Genomic DNA, 27,476 nt, shown 5'->3' with positions numbered 1-27,476 from the left:
TAGTGGTGTCATTTTTACTTAATTTAATTTATTGTGAATGAATGCAAATTTCTAATCACTGGTTAAGGTACTGAGAAAAAAGAAAAAAGAAAACAAACACTTAAATATAAACTTGAGCAAACACCTTTCCTCCCCCTTTCCCAGGCCAGTTTAAGTCAAACACTTAGCCTGCCCCTTTCCTAGTCTTAATTTCCCTAATTTTTGCTGCAGGTTACACTCAGTCTGGCCCAATTCATTCACTCAGGCAACAGGTGGAGCAGGAGGTTGGTCATGTGAGTAATGGTTTCTTTCTGGTACTCCCTATGTGTTGCCCTCCTCTGCTCATTGCTTCTTATTCTTCTTCCGCTGCTTCAGCTCAGGGCTTTGACAGGTCACAGTCCCTTGGAGATATCCCTGTCCCAGCATGGGTCACCCACAGCTGCAGTCCTCTCTGAGCCATACCTTCTCAGCATGGACTACCTCCTTTTGTGGGTACGTCTCCAGCTGTGTCCCCAACAATGTCCCCTTCCACAACTTTCCTCCTTGTTTGTCCCCAAGAAATCTTTTTCTTTTTTCTTTTTTCTTTTTTTTTTTTTTTTTTTTTTTAAGGGAAGTAGTAGTTTAAGAGTAACCAGACTCTCAGAGGAGTCTTTTCTTCAATAAATTATCACATTAGCATTCCCGTTAAAACTGTAGACCCTTAGTGTGCCAAGGAAGTTGAAGAACAGGACTGATGAATTTGAGAACTCCTTACATTCAAATCATTGACTAGTAATCTGAAAATCATCATTCATGTGAATTCACTACCTTTCACTTCTGAATTTAATCCATAAAATTGGCAAATACACCAAAGACAACATCTGCTATGTATGAAGGGAGAGTTTCTTTTTGCTTGTGTTACATAGTACAAGGTAGATCAATGGTTAGGAAATATTCTCGTTACAACACATTGTTACTTTTTAATACCTTCTCGCTACACAGCTGGTGGACTTGGTCTCTTAATTTCCCATAGTGCTTCTTTTCTACCCACTCAGGAAAATCATGTATTATATAAAGTAATCTGAAGATTTATTAATAAATTGAAATACTTTTATGTAACTGTTTCCCCCCACCCCCCCAGAAAGCTTAAGGAATACAAAGCAGCAGGTATATAAACACTTTTCAAAATGAGCTGTTTGAAGATCTCCACCCTAAACAATCTAGATGTAAGGTTTATGTTTATCAAACAACTTTCAAACAAATCTGTGCTTTCATTACATAAGAAATAAAATTACCCTCCCTCTCTATGTCTACATGTTCTACTTTATAATGACTACTGTGTCCATTAAAGAACTATTAACAGAGAGCTAGGACTAGAAATTTGCTTCTACAACTCCAAAACCTCGAGCTAAATGAAGATGTTTCTTAGCTGACATCTACAGAAAGACTCAGCTACAAGAAGCTGCAGAAAGAAGTTACTTCTAAGCTTCAATTAGCCAGTAAGGCACAATACAAAACTGTTATCCCTCAACTCCAATTTTCTCTCTCTCTTTCTTTTTTTTTTTTTAAAAAAAAAACAAAACCAAAAAAAAAAAACCCTGAAGCCAAAGAACTTGTAAAGCTATTAATAAACATAGATCTCTTTATGCAGATCCTTTTATCCTCTCAGTGGGACATCCAACAGAGGGCAACATCTCACATTTATACGCAGAGAGCATAACACACCAATACACATCCTAATGAGCAACCCCTGCTCCTTGCTCTTTCCCAGAAATAAAAGTCTGCAGGGAAAATGTGGCAGAAAGCCAGGCTTCCAGTCTTCAAAACCACTCTCTTTTCAGACATGTATAGCTGGTAAGAACTTGCCCTAGTTTTTGTTGCATCTGGGAACTTTAAATCCATTCAATACGTGCATACTCAAAATTAAAATTGGTTTCTTTTCTGACATTGAACTAGAGAAAAGTATGTGCATCCCCACTGCAATTGTATTTATTTTGAATGCAGACCAAACTCTGCAATAGATCTAACCAGAACGATTCGTTGATTCACATATCAGTTGTGTCCAGTTTGCCTTAATGTGTTGTAAGATAAATTAACCTGAACCTGAAAGGTGCTTATCTACTCAGTACTAAAGTCTGCAAAAGAGACAGGAAACTGCCTGAATGAGTGCACTGTGAGTACAAAGGCTGTTGGTATCCCAGGAGTAATGAAACACGCCGTGTTCCAATGGGATGCTCCGAGGCCTTCTGTGTTTCCTACAGCAGCATTCTGCTTGCTTTCATTCTGCATCTATTTAATTTCTGATTCTTTACAACACTAAGAAGCCATGTGAAGATTAAGAACTGAGAGAGTCCATTAAATGACAGCAAGGCACTATTCTTAAATTGTTTAAGAGGCTTCTACTCGTCAGCTGCAACTTGCAACTACCCAGCTGAGATCTGGTAACTCATTGATGTGCATAGTCCAAGTCAGCTACACTTTCAAGTAAAACAGGTTTATCTAAGCCAACACTTGTTTCAGGTCCCTTACACTAGAAAGAACCTAAGAAGCCTAGGTTCTGCTGGAATAAAAATCTGCTATTTGTTAGGCCTTCTAAGTGTAGCTCCTCCACACATTGTTTTCTGACATTTTTACATTTGAAAAAAGTTTTCCTAAGTGAAATTACAGTTTCTGTTCTACATTCAGTCTGAAAAATTAAGCAACAAGTCTAAATTTTATTTTGTTTGTCTAAAGCCTCTTTTTGCCACTGAACACAATGAAATTATTTTGGCAAGCTTTCCCTATCTTTTCTTTTTCTTCCCTGTGACTTCTTAAATCAGGAGGCATTACGCAGTAGCAGAAAAAACATAACGTCATAACTACACAACTTAGCTTTTCCCCAATATGGCATAAGCTTTGAAAAGTTATGGAATAGAAAACAAAAAAAGCCTCAGAAAAAACAAACAAACAAACAAACTTATAAACCTGTACAGTATCTATTCACTTTATTCAGTGGCCAAAAGGATAAACAAAAATACAGTTGGGAATGTTTTCTTGTATGCATATTTCTTTAATAATATAATTATATATATTTAACATATTTCTTCAAGTTCTTTTTTTAAAATATATATATTTTGTTGACAATTCCAGCATTCTAGTTGTAAAACTGTATTTTCATTTTTCATTTAAGACTTTTCTATTTTTTAGCCTTCTTGACCCAATTTTCCAGGTAGCTTTCTAGTTTCTCAGATCATCCACCATCCTGGCTAGTTGCTTTTGCATTCCTCCGCAGAGCCACAAGACATTTGACAGAAAAAGCATTTCAGGGTAAACTCTCAAGTACTGCACTGATCAGCTTAAAAAGCATCCTTCTCAAACCATCAATTAAAATTTAGTATGTGTCTGGAGCATGGTAGCTAATTCTCTCTGGTCGCACCAACATAGTTTATATAACGACTTCAAACCACAGGTCTCCTGTTATGGGACATTGGATATGTGAAACTTTCCTGCCTACAGACGACAGCGTGACTCTGTCAGCTTTTGCTCAAAAGGCAGGCTGCTTTGACTGTGAGTTGATATGGCCCTTATATTGTTGTCCAGCTAGGTTTGTCACAGCATACAACAACCTGAAGCATAGCCTTAAATCTGAGTCACCTGGTGGATGCTTTAGAAAGAATAATAATCAGATATAAAGATTTGGCAACACAGCAGTAAAAAGCCTGCTGCAACTCCCTCTTCCCAAAGAATTAGTCTAACTCCTTCCACTGATATTGAAATGGAGCCAGAATTTCAGCAACAACATGTGCAGCATGAAGAATACCATATCTGCACATCAGATGAGTGATAGCTTACAAAGGTGGGGATAGTTAATATCAAACTAGTACCTGACAGCAAGAAAGTTCAGGGGACAGCTTGACAAGGAAAGGGCTCCCCAGGTGAGACATGGCCATCTTTGTGTTCATCTGATGTGATCCACTGAAGTAAATGAATGATCCTGTAAACAAAAATCAAATAAATATGAGAAATATGTCATGCTCCAATGGCAAATATCTACCTCAGAGAGCTAACTAAGTGCTCCATGAGGAACCTAAAGCTTATTCATGAATGTAAACAGATGAAACATCTTTGCCATCAGTTCAATCTCTGTGGATAATGAGGAGGGTCTTGTAACAGGCTGTGACGACCAGTTTCTGTGTAGGCAAGGATAAAATAGAATTGCTAAATGCTCCTGCCTCTTTTCTTTGCAGTAAAATTAACATGACTGAGTCCAAACATGAGGAAAGAGAGAGAAGGAAAAAATGGTATTTGGGCAGCCATTGTTAAGGCTACCCTGTCGTGGTGCTGCAAGCACTTAAACCTGAGGAAGTAAATACAGAGTCCTGCAAAGGGAGCTCAGATGTTGCTTCTGTGAGGCTTTACTGTGCAGACCCACTGGATACATTTTTTTATCTGCCCTCTTCAGGCAAAAACCTTAAGACCTCCATCCTCCAAACACTACAACTACTTCCCATCACCTTTGCATGGTGCCCTTCTGCTCTCTGCACAGGCTGGGGAGAGTGAAGGGATCGCAGGAGCTGCAACACAGAGCACCCTGGAGATCAAATAGCATAGACTTCAGCTGGGATCCCTAAAGGACATGTTTTAATTGGCTTAAATAATGTTTCAAACAGAATTTAGAACAAAAATTAATTTCTTTTAGGGTACAGTATTCACTCTCAGCACAGTCCAGCCAGTTTTAAGCATGCTAGCAATGTTGCAGACCATGGGAGCCAATGGAATAAGCTATATTTTCTCATGGGGTCCACAGACTTGACATTGTTGTCTGTGCTAGTGGGGATGAAAGCTTAATTAAAGATCTAATCTGAACTCTGGCAAATGAACTGCCTTTGGATTTGAACTACAGCAGATGTGCTTCAGACAAAGGTAGGGAAGGATAAACATCTTCAAGGGGCCCTAAAGCAGCATATTTTGAATGCCGCCAGTGCTGCCTTTACTGAATACTGAGACTTTTTCATGAAAGTCTATGCAAAACAACACCAAAGGCTCAGTCTTGTTTGAGCATTGATATTACACATATTGCCTTACATCTTGGAAAATCAGCTATTGTGCTGCCACAATCGTACTCCTCAGCCATTTATTTCCCATGGATATGTAATGAAGCAGAGGGTTAAGTCCAGCCCCACGTGAATAATCGTATCACTTTAGCAAGGCTGGCACAAAGAGGTGATGGTTACAGCTCCCTGTACAAATAGGCGTGCTGCGCTCTGCAGCGCAAGGGAAGCTCCCCTCATTGGAATGCAAGAGTACTTAAAAGGACCCTCTTTTAATTTGCAGCTGAGGCTCTACAGTAGCCTTGTTAAGATCTTCATTAATCAAAATTTGCTGCTGCCCTCCCCAGGAGAGAAGAGAGATGAACACTCTGCAGTATCACAAGCAACTGTTGCAACCTGAAGGACCTTGATTTAATATTGGCAAAAACTTTCTTGAATTCTGGAAGCCTAATTCTAAAGCCATGATGTGGCTGAAGCAGGCACAGTGATAGATAGGTATAAAACCACCTCAGAAAGACCTTTGCATTAACTTATATGGGGAATGCATCATTACTAGGCTTCAGAGGTGCTGCATGGTAACCTCAAAATCTGCTTGAGGCTTCAACCTGCAGCAACAAATAAAGATGTGAACCTAACTTGTAATGATTCAGGTATCGAAGCAGCTTAAGTGCAGTGGCACATAGTTCCATATGGGCTAATTTAACATGCTGCTTAGGCTGCAGAGCAGATGTTTCTACCAGAAGCCTTCATTATGACCACATTACACCTCAGATCTCACCAGCACCTACAATAACCCACATGGGAAAGACACAGGCGTACCAGTGCCCTTGTCTGGAGCTGTGAGAGTTCGGAAGCTGTGACACGGTAATGTTTGCAGACAATGCAGTAATGCAGATCCAGTACCACTCTAGAGAGACAATAAAATAAAATATCAAACAGCTGAAAGCGATGAGCAACTTTGGTGCACTTCATCACTTGTGGACCAATGGAAAAAAAGGCATATGATTGTGCAGTTACAGTTATTATATAGCATGCACACATATACTCGCACCCCACCAGGGTTTGCTCAGGTGAATTTTAATCCTGGAATTCCTCTACCTTTGAATGCTCAAGGTGGAATACTTAATATTTCACATTCCTTTAACATGAACATGGGGGAGAAGTGTGGAGGTCTGGCTGTAAGGTGGTATACATTGTTAAAAAAATTTAACTTAAAGGGGCATTGGACTGTAGTCCAGATTTTAAAGTAATCCAATCTCCACTGGAAGCAGTGTAATAGATACATTTTAATAAAATTAAACAGAATATTTGCCAATATTATTTGACAATGACAAACATGCTAGGCAGTTTTAGTTTTATACAGTACGCTGTAATAACATTTTAATTTTGGAAAAATACTTTAGAACAGCCCTCTACTGGAATGAACTTTTTCCAGCTGAATGCATTGTATATCTACTATGGGCTGAAGAAAGAACTGTTCAAAGGATATTACACTCACTCCATTTTTCCCAGACAAAATTGATTAATTTACCTGCACCCTACAAAAAGCTACGGTGATATTTTGTCCAAATAATATTTTCAAGAATGGCCCCTGTGTGAACATTGGGTACAAAGATGCTTGTGATATGCATGAACGAAGTCAGTTCAAAGGTCAGTATCTCAAAAAACTGAAGGCTGGATCAAGTCTCATACCTCATTGATTGTCCCAGCAGAAAATGAATGTTACAAAGGCATAGTAACCAATTCACATTCAAGAAAGAGAATCCCCAAAAGACTAGCCTATGTTATACACATACTACGTAGCATCCATCTCAAATCAGTTTTTATTATCAGCCTGTCACTGTTTTCAAGTACAAATACTCATCACAGAAGGAGGAAAATAATAATAATAATAATAAAAGAAATCTCACCATGTCCAGTATTAGTTGTATGACCAGGGATTCTCCTGTCAAGGGGAGCCTGTTCTTTCATTATGTTCCAGTCAGCATCACCTATGCTTAATGGCTTCCATCCGCAGAGGTCAGTCTCAAAATCACATACAGTGTAATTAGCTGTTGTAAGAACAGCAATGAGAGATCATTAAGTTGAATTTACTGCAACAGTTTAACACCAGAACTATGACTATTTTATATTTGGTTGCACAAGGAGTCTCAAAGAAGCACTGGTATGTTTCACTGAGATCCAGATTATTCAGGTGGACAAAAAGTTCTAGAATACAGGTAACAGATCAGGCAGGCCCTTCTCTTCTTAATCAAACTCAGAACCATGAAGGAAACCACCTATAAGAGAATAAACTATATCATATTAAAGATGTGACCTGTACATAGCTTGCTGATAGATTATGAAACTAATATTATATATTTTTGAAAGATTAATTCTACTGGAAAATTACTTACGAATGTGTGGAAAAAATCAAATATACTTAGTGCTTTAAATACACTGAAAGTAAAGATGAACTAAGCTTCCACTTAATTTATTTTTGAAAATGAGATTTAAATTTATGAATTATTTAGGTCTCCTAGAAATTTTTATTGCAAATTAAAAGACCATTTTTTCAGTTGGTATAGATTAGACCAACTTAAACTGTATAACAATCTCACACACTCTTTCATTTCTTGAGCAAAATTAATTATTTTGATAAAAATTAGTGCAATCTAGGAGTTTTCTTTCCTAGTCCAGAACAGCTTTACAAAGTGCTACACTTAATTCTTTGGGTCACTTTTCGTAATTGTAAAAATTGATTTGGAACTTTTTCCAGATGTCACGGCAGATTTATCCTATCATATCAGCCTCAGACATGATCATACATATTACTCCAATTTTCAGATTGTACAAAACCAAAATGAAATGCATCTTTGTTGAAGCACCATGACAGTAAAGCTCCATAGTAAAGGTCTTCCTGGTATAAAGAGGTTATTTGAGCAATTAAATCTTAAGGTAATAAATTACAAATATGAGTATCTCTCATCTGGCTTCACTATATACATTAAAATTCAATGGAGCATGCTTTTCTGCTTAGTGCAGTATATTAGTTAAACATGAAACTTGGTTAACTTATTTAATTACAGAATTCTCATGCTTTTGACAAGGTACCTTTTTAATTAGACTTCAATTGCTAATACATTAAAGTAGAATATGCAAATTGATATCTAAGACCAAGCTGTTTTGCTGTATGGTAATTAATACTATGTCTAGGCATTGTGCTTTCCTTAGCTAAGCAGTCTTGAGAGAACCAATGCGACACAAAAAAGCACACATTCTTTGCTTAAACATCTCTTTCCTCTGGCCTCCCTAAATCCTGCAAAAGGTCTTCTGTGTAAGAAGCTGACTGCAGTGGCTGCACAGTAATATCCAAAAAGACATCAATAAATGACCACGTAGACACAAAGAACTTACTCTTTTGTATACTAAGCAACCAAAAACCTGCTCCTGGAAGGAAAATGCCAGGCCAAAGTTAAAATAATGGTTTCAATATGAAAAAGAAATCAAGATGGTACTAATGATTAATATTTTACAGCTCAATAAGGTATTTAGCATGGGATTTTTTTTTTTTAATTATTACTTTCTTTTAACTAGAGGTACTTAGGACCATGAGAAGAGTTGTCATCGCAATGTGAAGAACAACATCTTTCTTGTGCTGATGACACCGCATCTGTTGTCATTTAATTTGGTTCAATACCAGGCCCAGTGTTTTTCACTGGCTCATAGCAAAAAGCTGACTGTTGAAGCAACATTTGGAAATACTAAAATAACTGGCGAAGCAGCAAGACTGTGAGCAGATGGAGCCCATCACTGCCCTTGATGGTCAACAGGAAGAGAGAAATCTGATGAAATCATCATTTGTGGCTGCAGTTCACTAAATGTGATAATGTTGACCATGTTTTAGATGCTACTATTTCATTTTTTTTTCATTGCACCTGTCATTTAAAATGACAAGCTTTATACAACCATCCAGTTGTGCAGAGAGACTGGGACAGAGGCACTTACCGAGCCAAGTGTTCCACCATATGTAGTTTCTGGAAGTGATACTTCATTTTTAAAAATATTAATATGTTAGGGAACAGCTAGGCTACAAATGTGAGTGAAACCCAATTGTCTGAGTTAAGAGTTTGACTTAAATTTTATCCCTACTTAATTCTAAAAACTTAAGGGGTGCTTGTAAATGTTTAATCAAGCTTGAAAAAAAAGTTCTGTGCTTTGGCTGAAACCCAAATTCAAGTGAGACAGTTTCTCAGTGTATTTTTTCATTGCTCAAACATTAATAAACTTTGAGAAATGCTCCTTTCCAATAAAAACAGTGCATAATTTTTATTATTCACAGCCTTTTCCTACATTTTTATTTGAACCTTCAAGTGATTATAGGGGATGTCTCACTATCCATAGTTGGAAAATAAGTGACTGCACAACCTATATTTTTTGAGGAATGATACTGCAGTTATATAAGTTAAACAGACATAAAGCATATTTCTGGTATATTATGTCCTTTCCTACTACACCTCTTACCATCAGAGCTTATGTTTTTTATTTCACTGGGAAGATGTCACTGGATTCAAACTGCAGAAAGATTTTCCACATTCTGAAAGCAAGACCAGTTAATTCTCATTTTTGGACATTCATCTATTTATAATTCAGCAAAACAGAAAGGAAATTCGAAAGGAAACAACAACCTGCATTCATTTTAATAACAAGCCAAATTTGAAAATTTTTTTTTTTTTTTCATGTGGGTATATCAGTATATCTCAACTAGTCAAGGAGTAAATTGTTACACCAGTTCTGCAAAAACAATGACTCCAGGGTGTAACCAGGAGAAAAAAATCTCCTTGAATTTCAAGAAATAAGTGGACCTTACTAAAGCCATAAAATACACCGGAAAGATTTTTCAATTAATATGAACCATTTTTCCACAGTTTTTTTTTTTTTTTTTTAAAGAAACAGGAAACAAAGCACATATTCCAAGAACACTGGGAGGTTAAATGGAAATGTTTTTTCTTTGACTAGCTTACTTTACCTATCCCAGCCCCTCTTCATCCTCCTGGGGGAAAAACAGAGCAGTCTTGTTAGCTAGGCTGGGTTACCAGCCAATTAATATTGTTTCAAATTTGCTAGCCTGCAGCTGGATGAAGCTTTTCTACCCTACTCTGGCAGCTCAGTCAAATGAACAAAACTGAGGACACACAGCCTGTCTCTCTATCAGGTTGGTGTTTCCCTGCCTAATAGTATTTGAATGAGGAGGGCTGCTACCCTCGCTCAGTGTGGCAGCACCCAAGCTCCTGTGGAATTTGGAGTATAAACTATGTGTATGATCAGTGACCAAAGCACCTCTGTGTGATTACTTTGTCATTAATATTTTGTCATTTCTGGCTAACATTTAATGTCATTTTAGGAAAGGGAAGGGTTACACATCTACCTTCTTACTGACTATCCGTGCACATTCCCTACCAGTTTGTGATTAGTTTTATTTATCTAGAATTTGTTAAAGGATTCATGCAGAAAGATCGTAGGTCATCCTGCCTGAACTTCCATATGTCATAAGTCATTAGACAGATCTCTCATAACACCCTAGTCCCTTAGGTGAGATGGTCTCATCTCCTTCTGAAACTACTCAGTTACCTTGCTTAGAGTTAAGAGACTGGTGGTGTTAAGAGAATCTCATGTCGACCCTGGGTCTGCAGAGGGTACACTTACTTTGAGTTAACTGTTCTGGTGAAGCACACAGGCAATGTTTTACAGTGTTCATAAGCAATGAAGAAGTCTGTGAAAATAATATAGGTGTAGCTTCTTTTTCTCCACATGTACATACACGATTGATGGACAGATACTAACAATTTCAGACAATTAATGTGTCACAGGAAACACATAAAAGTGTAGTAATAAATGTTTCAGACTAAAAAATGCTCTTTATGCTTTAAAGTTGAAAGGCAATAAAAGGATCTGCATATGTGTTCATTTGCTGTAGAAGGTTTCAAGGATTTGCAATTGTAAATTGCTATACTGTAAATGAAATGCAGTAAAAGGTACAAGGCTTTAAAATTATACAAGTTTCCTTCATTCTACATATTTTCTATTCATAAATTATACAGATCCTATGACAGGCTGAGACTATTTAAGCTAACACTAGAGATGCAAAATTAAAACCAGAAGAGTTAGACAGGTGTTTTAAGGAAACTTCTAATTAGGCTAAATGGAAGGTGATGTTCTTTCAGAAACAGCTGTAGGATATCCCACCCCACAATCATTTTGAATCGGCATGAATGCCGATGAGTAGGTAATTTGCAGAAACACTACTGTATCAAAGTGTGATATCACTTGAAAATAGCAAGCGCTTCTTAGACTTCTTGCCAAGTTGCTAGGATTCCTAGCTACTGATTCATTTGTGATGTTTTTATATGTATTGTGTACATTACTTATAAATAATGTATAATAATAGTAAGTATAGTGCTTGAAATATTTGTTATTTGGCATAGCATTTAGTGCAAAACTTCCTTTATATTAGGTAGGAAATAAAGATAAGGCATCAGCATGAAAAGGGTCTTTTTAATCCTTCAAATGATCTAAGTACTGTATCTCACTTTCTTTGTTTTGAATATATTAACTAGGTTTTGATCATTTATTATCAGTCACTGTGAAATAAGAAATTTAGAAGTGATCTCAAATAAGTGGTGTCAAATAAGACATAATGAAAATGTAGAATTTAGTACTAAAAATCTTAATTTCATAATTTGTCACTTCATTAGATTCATTGATTTCAATAAAACTACACAAATAAAGGTGGTTACTCATGTGCATAAGTGTTTCCTAGACAAGTTCCTAATTTTTTGAGACTTTTAAGTCTCATATACTTAAATATATATTTATATAATGGGCAGAGATTAAACAGAAAGTTTAAGAGGCTTTGTAAAACATATATTTGTTCTTGTAATAAATTGTGTTATTATAAGACCATTCATGCCAAGTTAACATGAGCAAAGAGAAATATTATTTTTCCTTCCCCATTATAATGAAGCAAAGAAAATCCTCAAAGAACAGGGAAATCCTTCACATTGCTAAATAACAGCTGTCTGCCTTTGTTTTCATTCAGCATGGAGATCTGTCAGCTCTTTCAGTACATGAGAGTACTTCATCAAAGGAAACTGCTGAGGATGTGTCCAAGGATAGATGCTAAAATACCTATAAGAATGAAAGCTAAAATATGCACTATTGTACCAGATAGGAATTTTTACTTAATATTAATGTGAATAAATGTAGTGCACTCTAAATAACATGGAGGACAATTTCAAGATCATGTGGAAAATGTACATAATGGGAGGAAAAGAACAAAGGACAGAAATAAAGGATGATTTTTCTGTTAGGTCTCTTTTGTTCAAGACTGCAGAAAGTGTCAGAAAGATGAATTTTTTAAGCCAACCAAACTGCTGAAGAGCTAAATTCCATGTTTAGGGTCCTCTTTCCTGAAAACAAGTGTGTGAAGTATCCAAGACAATATTAGCCATTAAAATGGTCCAACTTTAAAAACAGTTATGGCTATTTTAAAGATGGCTATTTTTTTCTTTTCTTTCTTCTCAGTAGTCAGAGCAACATGCAACTGTTATGTTACTTATATTTTCGAAGAGCACTTTTTTTCACCCTTTTTTGAGAGGATGAGTATATGTTTGTGTACTGCTCCCACAAAATGGTACACCTTTAACCTGCAAATGCCTCAACACAAAGTGACGCACACAATCCCTATGTCTCAGGTTCAACTGAGTGTGATATTTTCTTTAATTTAAAACACACTAGGAGTTAGTGGAGAATCAGTGCCTCGTGGTAAACCAAAGGTAACTGTAGAGGCAGCAGCAGACAGTGGTGCACTAGGCAGAGCTACTGAAGAGGGTTTTGCACTGGTTGAGCCTCCTGTCAGTCCTTGCCCCAGCACCCTAATTCTGGAGGTGCCACAAAGAACAGTGTTGAGATCTCCAGGCCATTCTGACTTTTTTTCTTCCGCCCACTGTCTAGTTTTTCTGACCGATCCACATGAGCATGATGGAAACAATATTCTCAACAGTGAGTCCCACTGTGATCTTTCTTTAACTCTAAAATACTGACTATATCTAGGTTATTTCATCTTTCAGTTACACAATACCAATGTCCAATGTCTGAGGCACAGGGGTAAAAATAAAATAAGAAAGTGTAATGCATTGCATGCAAAATATAATTGCCTGTAAGTCTTTAGAGTTGTCTTTATGTTCACTTTGTGTAGTACTATTAAAAGCTACCCTTCAACTGGGACAATTATTTTTCATCCTCCTTTTAAATCTTAAAATTATTCTTCTATATTCTCAGTCATTATTCACCACAGTTCTCTCACATTGTTACTAAAATGGGAACACTAAATAGCTGAGAAATAAAGTGAAATTTATAAAATACTATTCACTTTCATTCCATCCCTCTTCCTAATGAGAGGACTCTCTGCACTCCTACCAGCACACACACAGAACTAGCAGCATAGCATCAAGTCTTATAAAAAAGGAAAACAGATGTCAAAGAGGAATCCCCTATAGACTTTAATGTCGGCTTAGACTCCACCCAGAGATACAACAGTATAAACCTTCCTATTTAAAATATAATTTCAACATTTGTGCATATTACTCATTTCAGAGATGGCTCCTGCATGACTGTTTAAGTGATGGAGAAGGTTAAAGGTTCAGACTGTGAGTTAAAAAAACCTCGTAGTCACAAATAGTTCATAAAGTTTTCTCATGAAATTTGAAAATAAAACATTATGAGTGTCCTTCATCCTGCGATCCTGAGTGACACTAAAAGTTTTAATTTCTACCTCCCAGCAGCAATATATACCATTACCAATATCTGAAATATGTGCACAGTTTTCATCTATAACACCCACTTAAGTGTTACTACCACAGGCAAACATACATAGATGCATGCTGTATAGTATTAATTTTAGAATGAATAGATTCTCTAAAGCTACTTTCACACGGAACTCTAAAATGTTCAGAATTATTAGAGACATCTTCCAGTAACTTTAATTATTTTTTTTCTCTTGATTGTACAGTAGAAACAGTGGCTTCTAAGCAAAATTACCTTCAATTGAAAATATCATGACAAAGACACAGCTCCTGAACTGTAGCTGATTTGTATGGTGATTTGAATCACCATGCAAATACCATGTCACCTAATGAATTTTCTCACAATAACTCATAGACAATCTAAATTAGAAAGGTCTTCAAACAACAAACCCCAAGGCAGATTTCAGTCCCTCTCAAATTAGGGAAATAGAGGTTATAAATGTTGTATGTAGGGAATACATTTAAGAAAAAATATGCAAAATGTTGCATTTCTGCAGACACTTGAAGAATTATTATCTGGATCCAAAACATATTGATGAGGCCAGGCAGACAAATAGAAAGCAACAGGAAGGAGAAAAATGCATGACAGAAAATGTAATGAACACTGTCACTAACCTGTACATCATTAAATATTCTGGGAGAAAGAAACTATATAAATAATAAATAAGTTTTTTAGCCATTTCTTGGATAGACCTGTTTAGGTTTCACAATGCTCTTCAGCACAATGTCCTTCTAAAGCGAGGCAATTCACTTACAGCAGGCTGCTGGATCTTCATCACTGCCGTCAGAACAATCTGGGTGAGAGTCACAGGCTGAGCCAGGCTCCGTGGACTGCCCATCAGTGCAGATGAATTCTTCTAAGGAGCAGAAACCTGGTGGCTCTGATGGTGTAGTGTCCAAGAGCTGGATGTTATTCAGACAGATGAAACCTGCCTTGCTCTGGACTGTTCCTTTAAACATAAGCTGTGGATTGTTACAGTTAAAGTATTTGCATTAAGAGACAACAGAGAGAAACTGATTTTTATTTTCATAAAACAGTAATGACCTATGTGTAAAAAGCACTGGGTACTTTCCATTAAAAACCATGACAAATTTCAAATCAGAAGCTGAAATTTTGTATGACTAACTCAGGTTGAATTTTCTGAAAATTTTCAGCTAAAATAGTTTGACAAATTCCAAGAATGAAGTTAAGTAGAAGCCTGTTTTACAGAAAAGCTCCTAATCTTATAGCCATTTGACTAAAAAGTTGCAATGCCTTTGTGCTTTAGAAGAGTGACCTGAAATGTAACATCCTAAAGACTCTTCTGCTCTGAAGTCTCTTCAGAACTTCATTTTGCAGATGCCCAAGAGAAAAAATTCCGGTTACACTCAGAGGTGAATAAAATGGGTTAGGGACTGTCCTTGAACACCAATTGAAACAGCACAGCTTAACAACCGATATCTTTTTCACTACTTAAGATAAGATGGCTGCATCCAGTCTATGCAGTAAGATTGGTCCCTGCCTGCTGGTAACCCTTGAATTGTTTCAGGCATTGTCTGGGACACGGCCAATTTGCTTGAGTCAAAACCTTGCTAGGGACCATGCTAATGTTTTAATTATATGGCTTATCACATGGCAATCCTTGGGCCTGTGCCCTGGCCCTGTTTATTTTACTGCTATTGGCATAGACATAGAGATTCAAGGAGCATTTCTCTCTCGTACAGAGTTCCCTTGTGCTGACCAGATTTTACACAAGTTGATTTAGAGCAAGGAAGTTTCAGAAGAACATCTTGCTCCTGGCCACTGTGGAGCCCACTCTACTGGGTCTTGAAGCGAGGAGATTACCCCACTTGTGCTCTCCAAGTTTCTTTTACCTGAGCTAAAGGAGCAGACAGGAGGAAGCAAGCTTGGATTCGTCAGAAATATGAAGATGGCAATGACAGAAAGCACTGAGACAAGAGCAGGAGTTGGAGGCACAAATAAAAAACGGAGTTGTGGGTTTTGACAGCCTGGGACATGGCCAGAGTGTGAGAAAGTAGTCATGTGCAAGAGGCAGAAAGCACAGTGGAAGAAAAGCTGGACAGGAGTTTCAGACAAAACAGAAGGAAACTAGAACAGATGTGATTTGGGGCATAAACAGAAGGCCCTGACATGCTCCCCGAAGCCTGGGAATTAGTTTGGAGTGAAATCTCAAGAGGCATTTTTCTTTCTAAGAAATAAGAATGATATATGTCATTATCTTCCACTATCTTCCATTTTCTTCAAATGTCAAAAGCCTTCTAATACTAGCCATTCTCTACCAGTTCAAACAGCAGAATGCTATGCTAAAAACATTACATAGTCACATAATTAAAGATAGTATCTTTCCTTCCCTAAGCACAAGTGACCCTTGCTGTCTTTGTACAAAGAATGCATAGGGTTTGCTTTCTACATGTATGCATACAACTTCAGCAGCCTTTTGTTTATTTATTTTTAGATACTATAGATAGTCTTATTACACATCTGGTTGTTTATTCACACTTGTCCTTGTGGGAAAAGGAGAGACAGGCAACAACAGGTACCTATAATCTACTAGCTTGTTGAAATGCATTCATTCTAATAGATGTCAAAACGTCATTGCCTGCAGCGGGCTTAGTCTTTGTCCTTTCACAGAGATTACATTTTCAGGTGATTGTTGAGACAGTAAAATATGATGGTTATTTACAGAATTATGAAAAATAATTGTAAATGTAAAATTAATTAAAATAGAAACTTGTAAATTAATTTAAGAATTAAGTAGATGCAAATTTGCATTCTTCTCTATGCCTGCAAATTCAAGGAGAAGATATTCTCTCACAATTACTGGTTTACATCATTCCACTGAAATCCCACAAACATTGTTTACATCATCTCACTTAAATGAGTTGGTAATACCTGAGATGGACTCAGATATCTGACTACCTAAAATATGGTGAGAATTGTATTCCTTTTCTTGCATGTTATTAATGTCCAGCTGCTTCAACAAATGATGTTTGTGTAGATGTTTTGTTGAGCTATAACCAGTTTTATCCACATTGAAACAACAAAAAACAGCAAGCCACTCAGGATACAAATCATTTTAACAAATTTTTAAGTTTCGTAGAATTTTTATAAACAATAAGGTAAAGCATTTTCAAAAATTGAGCACACGCTTTTTTCATTCATACCTTTAATTTGTCTAGCCCTGTTGGTAGCTGTATATCCACTTTGACCCATTCCTTCTTAGTCATGGTGTTGGTTTCCCACAAGATATGTTCCCCCTGTAAAATGTAGAATACGATGTTATAAAGCTAATTTTTGTTCCTTTGTAAAGTATCAAAGCCAATTTTTGTCCTCAATCTTTTCATATCCTAGCCAAACAACCACTATATACAAACTTGCTCTATGTGAGGAAATACACCTTCACATATTCATTTGCAATCTTTGCACTGAGCTCTATGGGAGAGAGGTAAAACAAGACATGTTTACTGTGATTAAACAGGCTAATCATATAATTTTCAGGAGTCAGTTTGGCAGAATTAAAGTGAATTAATATGTAAATTAAGCCATATTATTGCTAAATTTAACAATATGTTTCCATGGTGGTCTCTACATTAGTTGCTTTTTCATAAATAACTGTTTATACTATGTTGTGTTATAATTAGAATTAGTTTTCTTAGAACTAAATTTAGGGTCTGTCAAAATTACCCTATCAACTCTGCTAAAAACTTTTTTTTTTTTTTAAATCCATAAAGCAGGCAGGCATAGTAGTACCTAACAAGTCCTAGTCATGTTTTGAGTTACCTCAATCCCCATTTTCACTCCACTTCCTAAGGATAACAGTGAGAGTACCAAATATGGTAATCATAGAATTATAGAATCATAGAATACCAGGTTGGAAGGGACCTCAAGGATCATCTGGTGCAACCTTTCTAGCACAATCTAGACAAGATGGCCCAGCACCATGTCCAGCTGAGTCTTAAACATGTTCAGCGTAGCAGAGTCAACCACTTCCCTGGGGAGATTATTCCAATGATTGACTGTTCTCATTGTGAAAAATTTTCCTCTCGTGTCCAATTGGAATCTCCCTGGGAGTAACTTGTACCCGTTACCCCTTGTAAAAAGGGAGTCACCATCTTCTTTGTAGCTCCCCTTTAAGTACTGGTACATAGTGATGAGATCACCTCTAAGCCTTCTTTTCCCAAGGCCGAACAAACCCAGCTCTCTCTGCCTATCCTCGTACGACAGGCCCCCCAGACCCTTGAGCATCTTGGTGGCCCTTCTCTGCACCCCCTCCAGCCTGTCCACATCTTTTTTTGTGTAACGGAGACCAGAACTGTACACAGTATTCCAGGTGTGGCCTGACAAGCGCTGAGTAGAGTGGGATAATGACTTCTTTATCTCTGCTGGTGATGCCCTTTTTGATGCAACCCAGCATCCTATTGGCCTTCTTGGCCACAGCAGGACACTGTTCACTCACGTTGAGCTTCCTGTCCACCAGGACCCCCAGGTCCCTTTCCACGGAGCTGCTCTCTAGCCAGGCGGACCCCCGTCTGAGCTGCACTCCTGGATTATGTTTTCCCAGGTGCAAGACCTTACACTTGTCCTTGTTAAACTTCATAAGGTTCTTGTTAGCCCACTCTTCCAGCCTATCCAGATCTTCCTGAAGGGTGGCTCTCCCTTCCAGAGTGTCTACTTCCCCCACTCAATATGGTGTTATCTGCGAACTTCACCAGGCTACACTTGATCCCCTTATCCAGATGACTTATGAAGATACTGAATCGCATTAGGCCCAATATCGATCCCTGGGGGACCCCACTTGTGACGGGTTGCCAGTTTGAAAAAGAGCCATTTACCACCCCCCTTTGGGTGCGGCCTGTCAGCCAATTCCTCACCCACTGCACAGACACTTGCCCAGGCCATAACGCATCAGTTTCTCCAGGAGGAGGCCGTGGAGAACCGTATTGAAGGCCTTGGAGAAGTCCAAGTAGACAACATCGACTGCTCGTCCCATGTCAACCGAGCAGGTCACTTTATCATAGAAGGCCACCAGATTTGTCAGGCATGATCTGCCCTTGGAGAAGCCGTGTTGGCTTTTCCCAGGCACGTGCTTCATTTGACTTGTGATGGCCCCCAGGAGAATCTATTCTATGACTTTCCCGGGGACTGAAGTAAGAGTGATGGGCCTATAATTACCTGGATCCTCCCTTGAGCCCTTCTTGTAGATAGGGGTAACATTCACCTTCCTCCAGTCCTCTGGGACATCCCCTGATCTCCACAACTTCTTGAAGATTACACAGAGTGGCCCCGCAATGACATCAGCCAGCTCTCTTGACACCCTCAGGTGGATGGTGTCAGGGCCCATCGATTTGTAGGGGTCAAGCTCCTGTAATAATTCGCATACTAACTCCTTCATCACTGATGGTGGGTCTATGTTTAGATCCTCCTGGATTTTCGTTCCCAATGCCTGGGATCCAACAGTGCTGATAAAGACAGAGGTGAAGAAGGTGTTGAGAACCTCTGCCTTTTCAGCATTGTTGGTGACTGATTCACTTCTACTGTTTAACAGTGGGACTATGCTTTCCTTTTGTTTCTGCTTGCAACTTACATATCGGAAGAACCCTTTCTTGTTATTTTTGACGTCTCTGGCCAGTTCCAATTCAAGTTGAGCTTTTGCCTTTTTAACTGCATCTCTGCACACTCTGGCAATGCCCTTGTAGTTCTCCATCTCTGGTACACATCTCTTTTGGTTTTAAGCAGACCCAGGAGCTTCTGGTTGAGCCAAGGGGGCCTCTTGCTCCGCTTACTTCCTTTTCTTTTATAGGGGATAAACTGGTTTTGTGCTTCCAAGAGAGCATTCTTGAAGAACTCCAAGCACTCACTGGCTCCTTTATCCTCCATGGAAGCTTCCCATGGAATCCCTCCCAGCTGAGCTCTGAGCGAGCTGAAGTTTGCTCTTCTAAAATCTAGAACCTTTGTCTTGGTGCTACCCTTCAGCATACTCAGCCGGATCCCGAACTCCACAATATTGTGATCACTGCAGCCAAGGTTGTTACTGACTGAGATATTACAGAGCAGATTTTCTTGGTTTGTGAACAGCAGGTCCAGTAGTGCCTCCTTCCTGGTTGGCACATCTAACATTCGTAAGAGGAACAGTCCTCTACGCATTCCAGGAACTTGATGGATGACATGCGAGCTGCTGTATTGTTCTTCCAGCAAATGTCTGGGTAGTTGAAGTCACCCATGAGAATCAGGTTCTGTTGACCAGAAGCTTCCCTTAGTGTCCCAAGTATTGCTTCATAGGCTTTATCTTTGTGGTTTGGGGGTCAGTAGCAGATGCCCACTCTAAGGTCCTGCTTGGAGACAAACCCTCTGATTTTAACCCAGAGGCATTCAATAGAGCACTCACAATCACCGTAGTTGACTTCAATACATTTGAGATTTTCCTTAATATAGAGTGCGACTCGTCCACCTCTTTTTCCCTGCCTGTCTTTGTGAAACAGCCTGTAACTGTCCATTGCGATTCCCCAGTCATGTGAGTTGTCCCACCATGTCTCACTTACTCCTATGATATCATAATCTTCTGAATGGGCACGGAGCTCCAGTTCCTCCTGTTTGTTTCCCAGACTGTGTGCATTTGTATATATACACTTGAGGTGGTTGCTCCTCTGGTACACATCTTGGGAGACAGCTAAGGAACACCCATCACCGCTCTGGTTGGCCTGACTTACTTCCCAGTTGGATGTGGTGGCATGAGCATTTCTGTTTTGGACCTCACCCCCCGAGTCCTTCAGTTTAAAGCCCGCCTCACCAAGTTAGCCAGCCTATTGCTGAAGATTCCCTTGCCCCTTCTAGACAGGTGGATTCCATCCCTCCCTAGCATGTTACAGTCATTGAAGAATGCCTCATTGTCGTAAAAGCCAAAACCCTCACGATGGCACCAGCCACGTAGCCAGGAGTTGATATGCATTATGCGCCTATTTCTGGCTACCCCCTTCCCTCGAACTGGCAAAATGGAGGAAAAGATAACCTGGGCACCAATGTTTTTCACTTGCACCCCCAGGGCTTGAAAGTCTTCCTTAATTTTACCCAGGTTTCGGCTTTCAGTGTTGTTCATGCCTACATGAAATAGTAACAATGGATAATAATCTGTTTTCTTGATGAGTTGTGGTACCCTCTTGGCCACGTCTCGAACCTTAGCTCCTGGAAGGCAGCATACCTCTCGTAACTCCCTGTCAGGTCGGCAGATAGGTGCCTCAGTACCCTTCAATAGAGTACTCGTTGTTTCTTTTTACGGTGTCCACTGTGTGTCACTGGTAGTTTCCCCTTGGAGGGGGCTTTGCAGGCCTTGCTCATGGGTGTCCTCAGCTGTTAAGGCTTCATATCTGTTTTTGATTTTGATGGTGGAGGGTGCAGGTTGATGTGGAGTCCTACTTTTGTGAGTCACGAGGGTCCAAGGTGCCTCATTCTTAGTGGCGTCTGCCACAGGAACATGGCTCTGAAGCCACCTATCTGTCTCTGTCTCGGCTCCTCTAATACTGCACAGCCTTTTGACTGTTTCCTGCAGTTTGGCCACCTGACATAACAGATCATCGACCTGTGCGCACCTTATGCAGGTACTTACCTCTTCATCAGGGGAAGGGTTTGGGCACTTGCTGCAACCTACTGCCTGTACTGATGTTTCTTTTCTTACCAGATCTGTCTGGGTGGATGTGTCAGATGAAGGTAAGGCTCCCTTTATGCAAGCACTCCAAGCCCTTTTCATTCAATAATCTGACAAAAACAGCTCATGCTCATTCTGCTTCTGGCCATGATCCTAACTGGAACATGCCGGGGCCAGTATAAAGAAAAGAAATGTAGCAATGTGAACTTTATATTCCTAAATAAAATCTTTTCAAGAATCAATGCCAAAATAGAGCAAAACCAGAAAGACAGAAAAAAAAAATGTAGGAAAAGTTAATATAGGCTATACATACAAACAGACTTACCATTACAAGAATCAATAGTGAGACTCCTTTTAGGATACTGTGCAAAGTACTTGTCATACCTTTTCCACAAAGGATATTACAGAATTAGAGGCAGTTCAGAAAAAGATGTGAAGCAGGATAAGAGAAATGGAAAGTCTCTTGTATGGAGAGAAATTGAAAGGTTATGAAAAGTTCACCTTACAGGAGACGAATAAAAGGGGATATGATAGGTATGTGAAATGTTATCAATACTATAGACAAGGACAGTTGTCTTTTTTCCTGTCTTGCAATACAAAAAAGATGAGCAAGATGCTGTCTACTGCGTGATAGACAGAGAGGCTGAGCCAACAGAACAATACTGATATGATTTGTGGTGAGTAGCCAATTACTTATGCTCTTTTCCTACCAAGGCTTCAAGTGTTATGACACATTAACAAAGTTAGAAGACTAAATCTCTATTGACTATGTGTTCAAAGATCAGTTTTGGAAAACTGCAAGACAGGGCAAAGCCAATACCCTAATTCCAAACACTAAATGACGTAACAGTTCAAATTTGCATAAACCACATGACATACACTTAATTTCAGAAATAAAAGTCATCTGTGAGTTTCCACATCAGTATAGGATATAAGTATTGGTCAACTTGTTCATGTGATAGATATTCAGCAAAAGTCTTTCAATGTAAAGGACACTTCATCCTGCATAAAACTTGCTTCATTTTGCTAAAAAATTCAGCTCCCAAAGAAAATCTGTTAACGTTATTAGCCTACAATAGCCACATATGACACAGAAAAGGATGATGTACTAAGAACCATACTGCATGGCAGATTAAAAGCATAGCCTGCAGTTAAGTGTCTGCTTTGAGAAATGTTTTAGTTAATGTATCTGGGCATGCGCATATTCCCCCACATGTACATATACAAACCCTCCAAACACATTTGTATTCCCTGTGGGAACACTCTACATTTGCTGATTATTTGATTGAATGTATCTGGATGCTATAATTTTGTTAACATTCACTTAACAGCTTAGATACCCATTCCCATGACCATCTTTCTCCCCAATTCATTTTAATAAAAACAGCTTGTAGCAGTAAACTTGAGTTTTCTGTGCATGTGCCAATATCCAGACTTTCTAGGGCTGTTTTTTACACTGAAAGCTGTACATCACCTCAGATGTAACAACTTTTTAAACTGGCTATTGTTCAGTGCAACAGACATTACCCTCTGATTTTATACAGCTCTAATAAGCCAATAATATTATTTCCGTTCCTCGCGATGTTTTCTCTGTAGTATTCATCCTGCTTGTCAGATTCTTCCACCTCTTTGGTACAAATGAGTTAACCCCTCTAGCACATTCCTTGAATCTCTAGCCTTCTTTAAAATGTTGAATGTATTGCTTTTCCAGTACTTTCCCTCAAGATTTATTTTGGTGATGCAAGGGAGCAGTTGCTCAAAATACCTTCACTCTACTCCCCTTATTGTGATACATTACTATCTACAAACAATTTTTTCTAAAGCTAAAATGGGCAAGAATTGTTTTGTTCCCCTGCAATGTTTTTTTGAGATAACGCTACTCAGATTTGAAGGATGGAAGAGACAATCATGACTTTTTCTTATCAACTCCATTTATAAAATACATTTTTTTTTTTATTTTTGACATTTGTCTACAGATACATTCACTGCTGTGCAACAGCACTGATCATTTTGTCCCTTCTTCTTTCATTTCAGAGAGTAATTTGGAAGAAAAGCTTATTTGTTCCCCCACAATGATTAATGGATCACCTTTAACTTCTGCAGAGGAGTGTACTTGCGTTGTTTTTGCAAGTGTTGCTGAACACTTACAGAAATGCTAGTGCATTACGGTACAAATATGCTTGTACATGTAAACATCAGTTGAAATTCTCTTTTATTATTATTTCCATCTGTTTTGTAAGTCATACAAGATGTAAAGATTAAGAAGATAAAAGGAAGACATATAAGCCCACTACTTAATGGAAGGAATGAGCTAGTAGTGCATGGCAAATGGTAGACTAAACTCAACATTATCATCTTTGGTTTCAGTTTTCACAGAAAAGTTTAAAATTTATCAGACAATCAATAGACATTTAATATTGTTAATATTTTGTTAGTAAAGATATTTAATATTGCCAAATGTGAAGGCAAACACGGACAAGAATAGAACAATATTACAAATATATATAAGCCAGAAGTACTGAAACTGGAAGGGAATCAAGAAGTTTTAACTAAAGGTTACATAATGGAAGGAATATCTTACTATCAACAACTAAATCCGAGAACCTGAGGAGAACATGTGGAAAACTAGAGAACTTAGAGAACAAAGGATATATATTACTGTTAAGGGAAAAATAAAGACTATGCAATTATAGCCAACCAGCTGAAAGTTGACAACTCGTAAGGCACTGGAACAAATTGCTAACGATAATCTTGTAAGCAGCTAGAGAATTAGAAAGTGAGAAACCTACATTAGCTGCTTCTGATGAGAAGCAAGTCACATTCAGTCAATGTAATTTTTTTTTTTCCATAGTAAACAACCTTGAAAAAGTAGAAATTACTTTATTAAGGCTTCTAACATAATCTCGTAGGACATTCTTTAGGCAGATTGAGGAGATTTGGTGCAGATGGAATTACTGGAAAATGGGTGTACAAATAGGAGTGCAACCTTATTTAAAAGAGGAGCTGTCAACAGTTTTCTATCAAACTAAAAGAAAATGATAATAGGGCTCTGCATATGTCTGCTCCAGGGCCTGACATAATTATAGTGCTGACTACCTGTTTGGATAGTGGAATGAAATATAAACTCTAAATAGAGTGGATAACTCTAAATTGGGAGGAATTACAAGCACTCTGAAGGACATAATTAGAATTTAAAATCATCTGTATATAAAACCCAGTTTCAAACCAATAACACAAAGTTCAAAGACACATGAATCACAGTTAGGAAAGAAAACTCAAATGATCAAATGCAGTAGTGTTGAATGAAGAGCAACTTTGCTAAGTCAGCAATAAAACAGGAGAAGCTGCAGATCATCATGTACTGCAAGTTAAATATAAGTCAACAACAGGTCACTGTTGACAAAAAGAGTCCATTTTCCCTATCCTTCTTCATATCCAAGAACAATTTAAATTCCCTGTCTTCCAATTGATGTCATAATGTCTATATTAGAAAATACGTTCACTCATCTTTGGCCTCTCTGTTGAAAAGGTGAGGAAGGCTAGGGATACATTTGCAACATCTGTGGTGCTTGTCCTCTAAGAACAGTACTGAAACTGTACATTAAATGTAATCCAGTTTCCATTTGCATCAGGCCTGTTAGTGCTGGGACATAGCAAGAGTTATTCAGAGATAAGATAAAAGTAGTAAAAGGGGGTGCAAGGAAACCACATGGTACTGGCCCGTGTGATTGAGAGGTTATTTTGAATGACAGCTTCCAGGATATCACCTCTGTTGTCTTCCAGGGTCAGAACCAGCACTTGGCTCTCGCTTCTGTTTCTCAGTATTTAGCTAGTTTTGAAGAGTCATTTGTTTTTCATAAACAACCTAACGATTCAGTAGCAAAATATGTAAAAGCTACCCGTCCCTTCATTTCAGTTTAAGAAGTCTTAAATATTAGTCTGTAGCATTTTGTTTTTGAAGCTACCAGCAGAAGCTTATATTTCTGAAGTTTCTTGTTGTAAATTTTGCAGTACGAGTAACTCATAGCAGCTTTAAATAAGTCTATATGCAATAAATACACTTCTGACTGAAGGAGAAATTCAGTTACTAAAACATCAAAGCGCTAAGAAAAGTTGTGGAAACAGAGTTGACTGAACTGATGTAATAACTGCCAAAAATGTTCTTCCAATGCATATGTAAGAAACTGTTTATCAATTAATTCAGTTTAAGCTCCCAGTTCTATGGGAACTCAAATGCCAGTTCTCTCATGTTTTTGGCTCACATCATTTGCTCTATTTGCAGGGAAAGAAAACTCTTAAATCGAGTCCATTGATGCTACTTAGGTGAACCATTGAAATCACCATTCCTTTTCTGTCTCAAAGTTGCCACAGGCATCATACCTGGGAATTTATTGGCAAGTATAATGGCACAAATCTCCATGCATTTATACCAGAACATTGATTATGTTACAATTCCCTGATACAGTAATGGGTCATAGAAAAATACAACTATTCCCTTTTATAAATGAAAAATGAGCAAGAGCCTGGAGTTGTTTTCATGAATACTTGAAGACACAGTGGGAAAGAAATAAGGTATTTCCATTACCTGTTCCTATATTTAGACCCCTTGGTAGTGTTACACTTCAGGTTTTTTTGCATCTTATCTTTGTGAATGAATTGGATTTGTCTTTTTAAATACTTGTATTGTTGGGTGATAATAATTCAACTCCAACATCAAGATATGAGAACCATTAACTTAATGAGACCAGCTGTATTGCTCTTGCTTTCATTAAGTAGCAGTACAATAGCATCAATATTAAGTTATTAAACAAGACTTTCAAAAGGGAACATTCTAATAGCGGAAAGACTTCACAAGGCAAGGGAGGTAAGAAAGATGGAAATAGTTATCATTGCTCAACTGGCATTTGTGTTTCAGTTTGACATAGCTATTTTATCTACTAATAGGTAGAAGAATAGGAAAATTACTGCTCTAAAACATGGGCAAAGCAAATCAGGTGGCTAAGCGAGAGCTTTCCAGATATCCTGAGCCAGGACCTTTCCTTTTTTCTGTGTCTCCACAGAGAAAAGCACTTATTTGCCAATTTCCAGAATGTGAAGGCTAGAAAACCTGTTACTATAGATTTTTCCTCTGAAATCCCCAAATTATTTAATTCTGTAATAGCTGGGGTTTGTCCTTGAACTCTTATTGCAGAACATTCACCCATCAAATTAGTTTATAGCTGAGATGGCAAATACCCAGGTTTTACAATTGCGTAGATCAGTGGAACTATACCAAATTACTGTTTTGCACAAAATAACTTAGGGGCAGGCATGTGTTAGCAGGCATATTTGCTTGCGTTTTGGCTGGTAACACCTGCACTGCCATATCTTTATCCTTTGAAAATGAATGCATGCTGCTGCTTCTTACCTGATTAGTAAACAGTACCACCTTGAGAACACTGCTATCTGCCATGGAGTAATGAAACTGAAAATGGCAATTCTTGCTGGAGCAATGACACATGGAGCTGTTAAGATAAGCGCTTTCATATAATGCGTTGTCATTAGCTTCTAACCACTCAAAATGGCCTGAAAAATAAAAAAAAAAGGCGTACTTTTTCACGAAACATTTTTTTTTCTCAGTCTATGAAAATAAGGGCTGCTTTCCTGTAATTAAACCATGGATCCATTCCAGCAAAAATGGAATCTGATCGTCATGCTGATGATGTGACTTGGATACCATGTAAGTGCTTCTTATTAAAAAGACAGATATATATCTTCATTTGACTCACAGATAGCCCCAGCAACCAAGAATTACATCAGTTGATAGTATCTTGAAGTTGTTACTTTACATGTTAAAAGCTGTAAGCAGTCCCACAGTCAGCTAAACCTCCTTACATTTACAACCACTCAATACCTAATTGCAAATATATTTGGAAACTGGGCTTTCTTCCTTCTTCCACTATTGTTTCCTGGAAAATATGCTTTTTACAGTAATATTTCTGTAGACTCGTCAAAAATTAAAAAAA

The 27,476-nt window shown here is 38.1% G+C and overlaps 1 protein-coding gene across 1 annotated transcript in view; it reads right to left on the bottom strand.

The window, feature by feature from the left end:
- Window positions 1-27,476, bottom strand: part of MALRD1 (MAM and LDL receptor class A domain containing 1) — a 286,614-nt gene that overhangs the window by 235,435 nt on the left and 23,703 nt on the right. Inside the window, exons 7-11 of the mRNA XM_087760128.1 lie at window positions 26,879-27,036; window positions 16,997-17,089; window positions 14,587-14,794; window positions 6,899-7,039; window positions 3,822-3,931 (exon numbers count right to left, since the gene is read on the bottom strand). Coding sequence (XP_087616254.1) covers window positions 3,822-3,931; window positions 6,899-7,039; window positions 14,587-14,794; window positions 16,997-17,089; window positions 26,879-27,036 — 710 coding nt within the window. The remainder of the gene's footprint in view (window positions 1-3,821; window positions 3,932-6,898; window positions 7,040-14,586; window positions 14,795-16,996; window positions 17,090-26,878; window positions 27,037-27,476) is intronic.

Source organism: Nipponia nippon, unplaced genomic scaffold (genome assembly GCF_047370975.1).
Source record: "Nipponia nippon isolate SJK-2023a ecotype South Korea unplaced genomic scaffold, ASM4737097v1 scaffold_1, whole genome shotgun sequence".
Classification (NCBI taxonomy): domain Eukaryota; kingdom Metazoa; phylum Chordata; class Aves; order Pelecaniformes; family Threskiornithidae; genus Nipponia; species Nipponia nippon.
The sequence above is the reverse complement of the archived record's forward strand: the minus strand, read 5'-3'. Positions and strand labels throughout refer to the sequence as shown.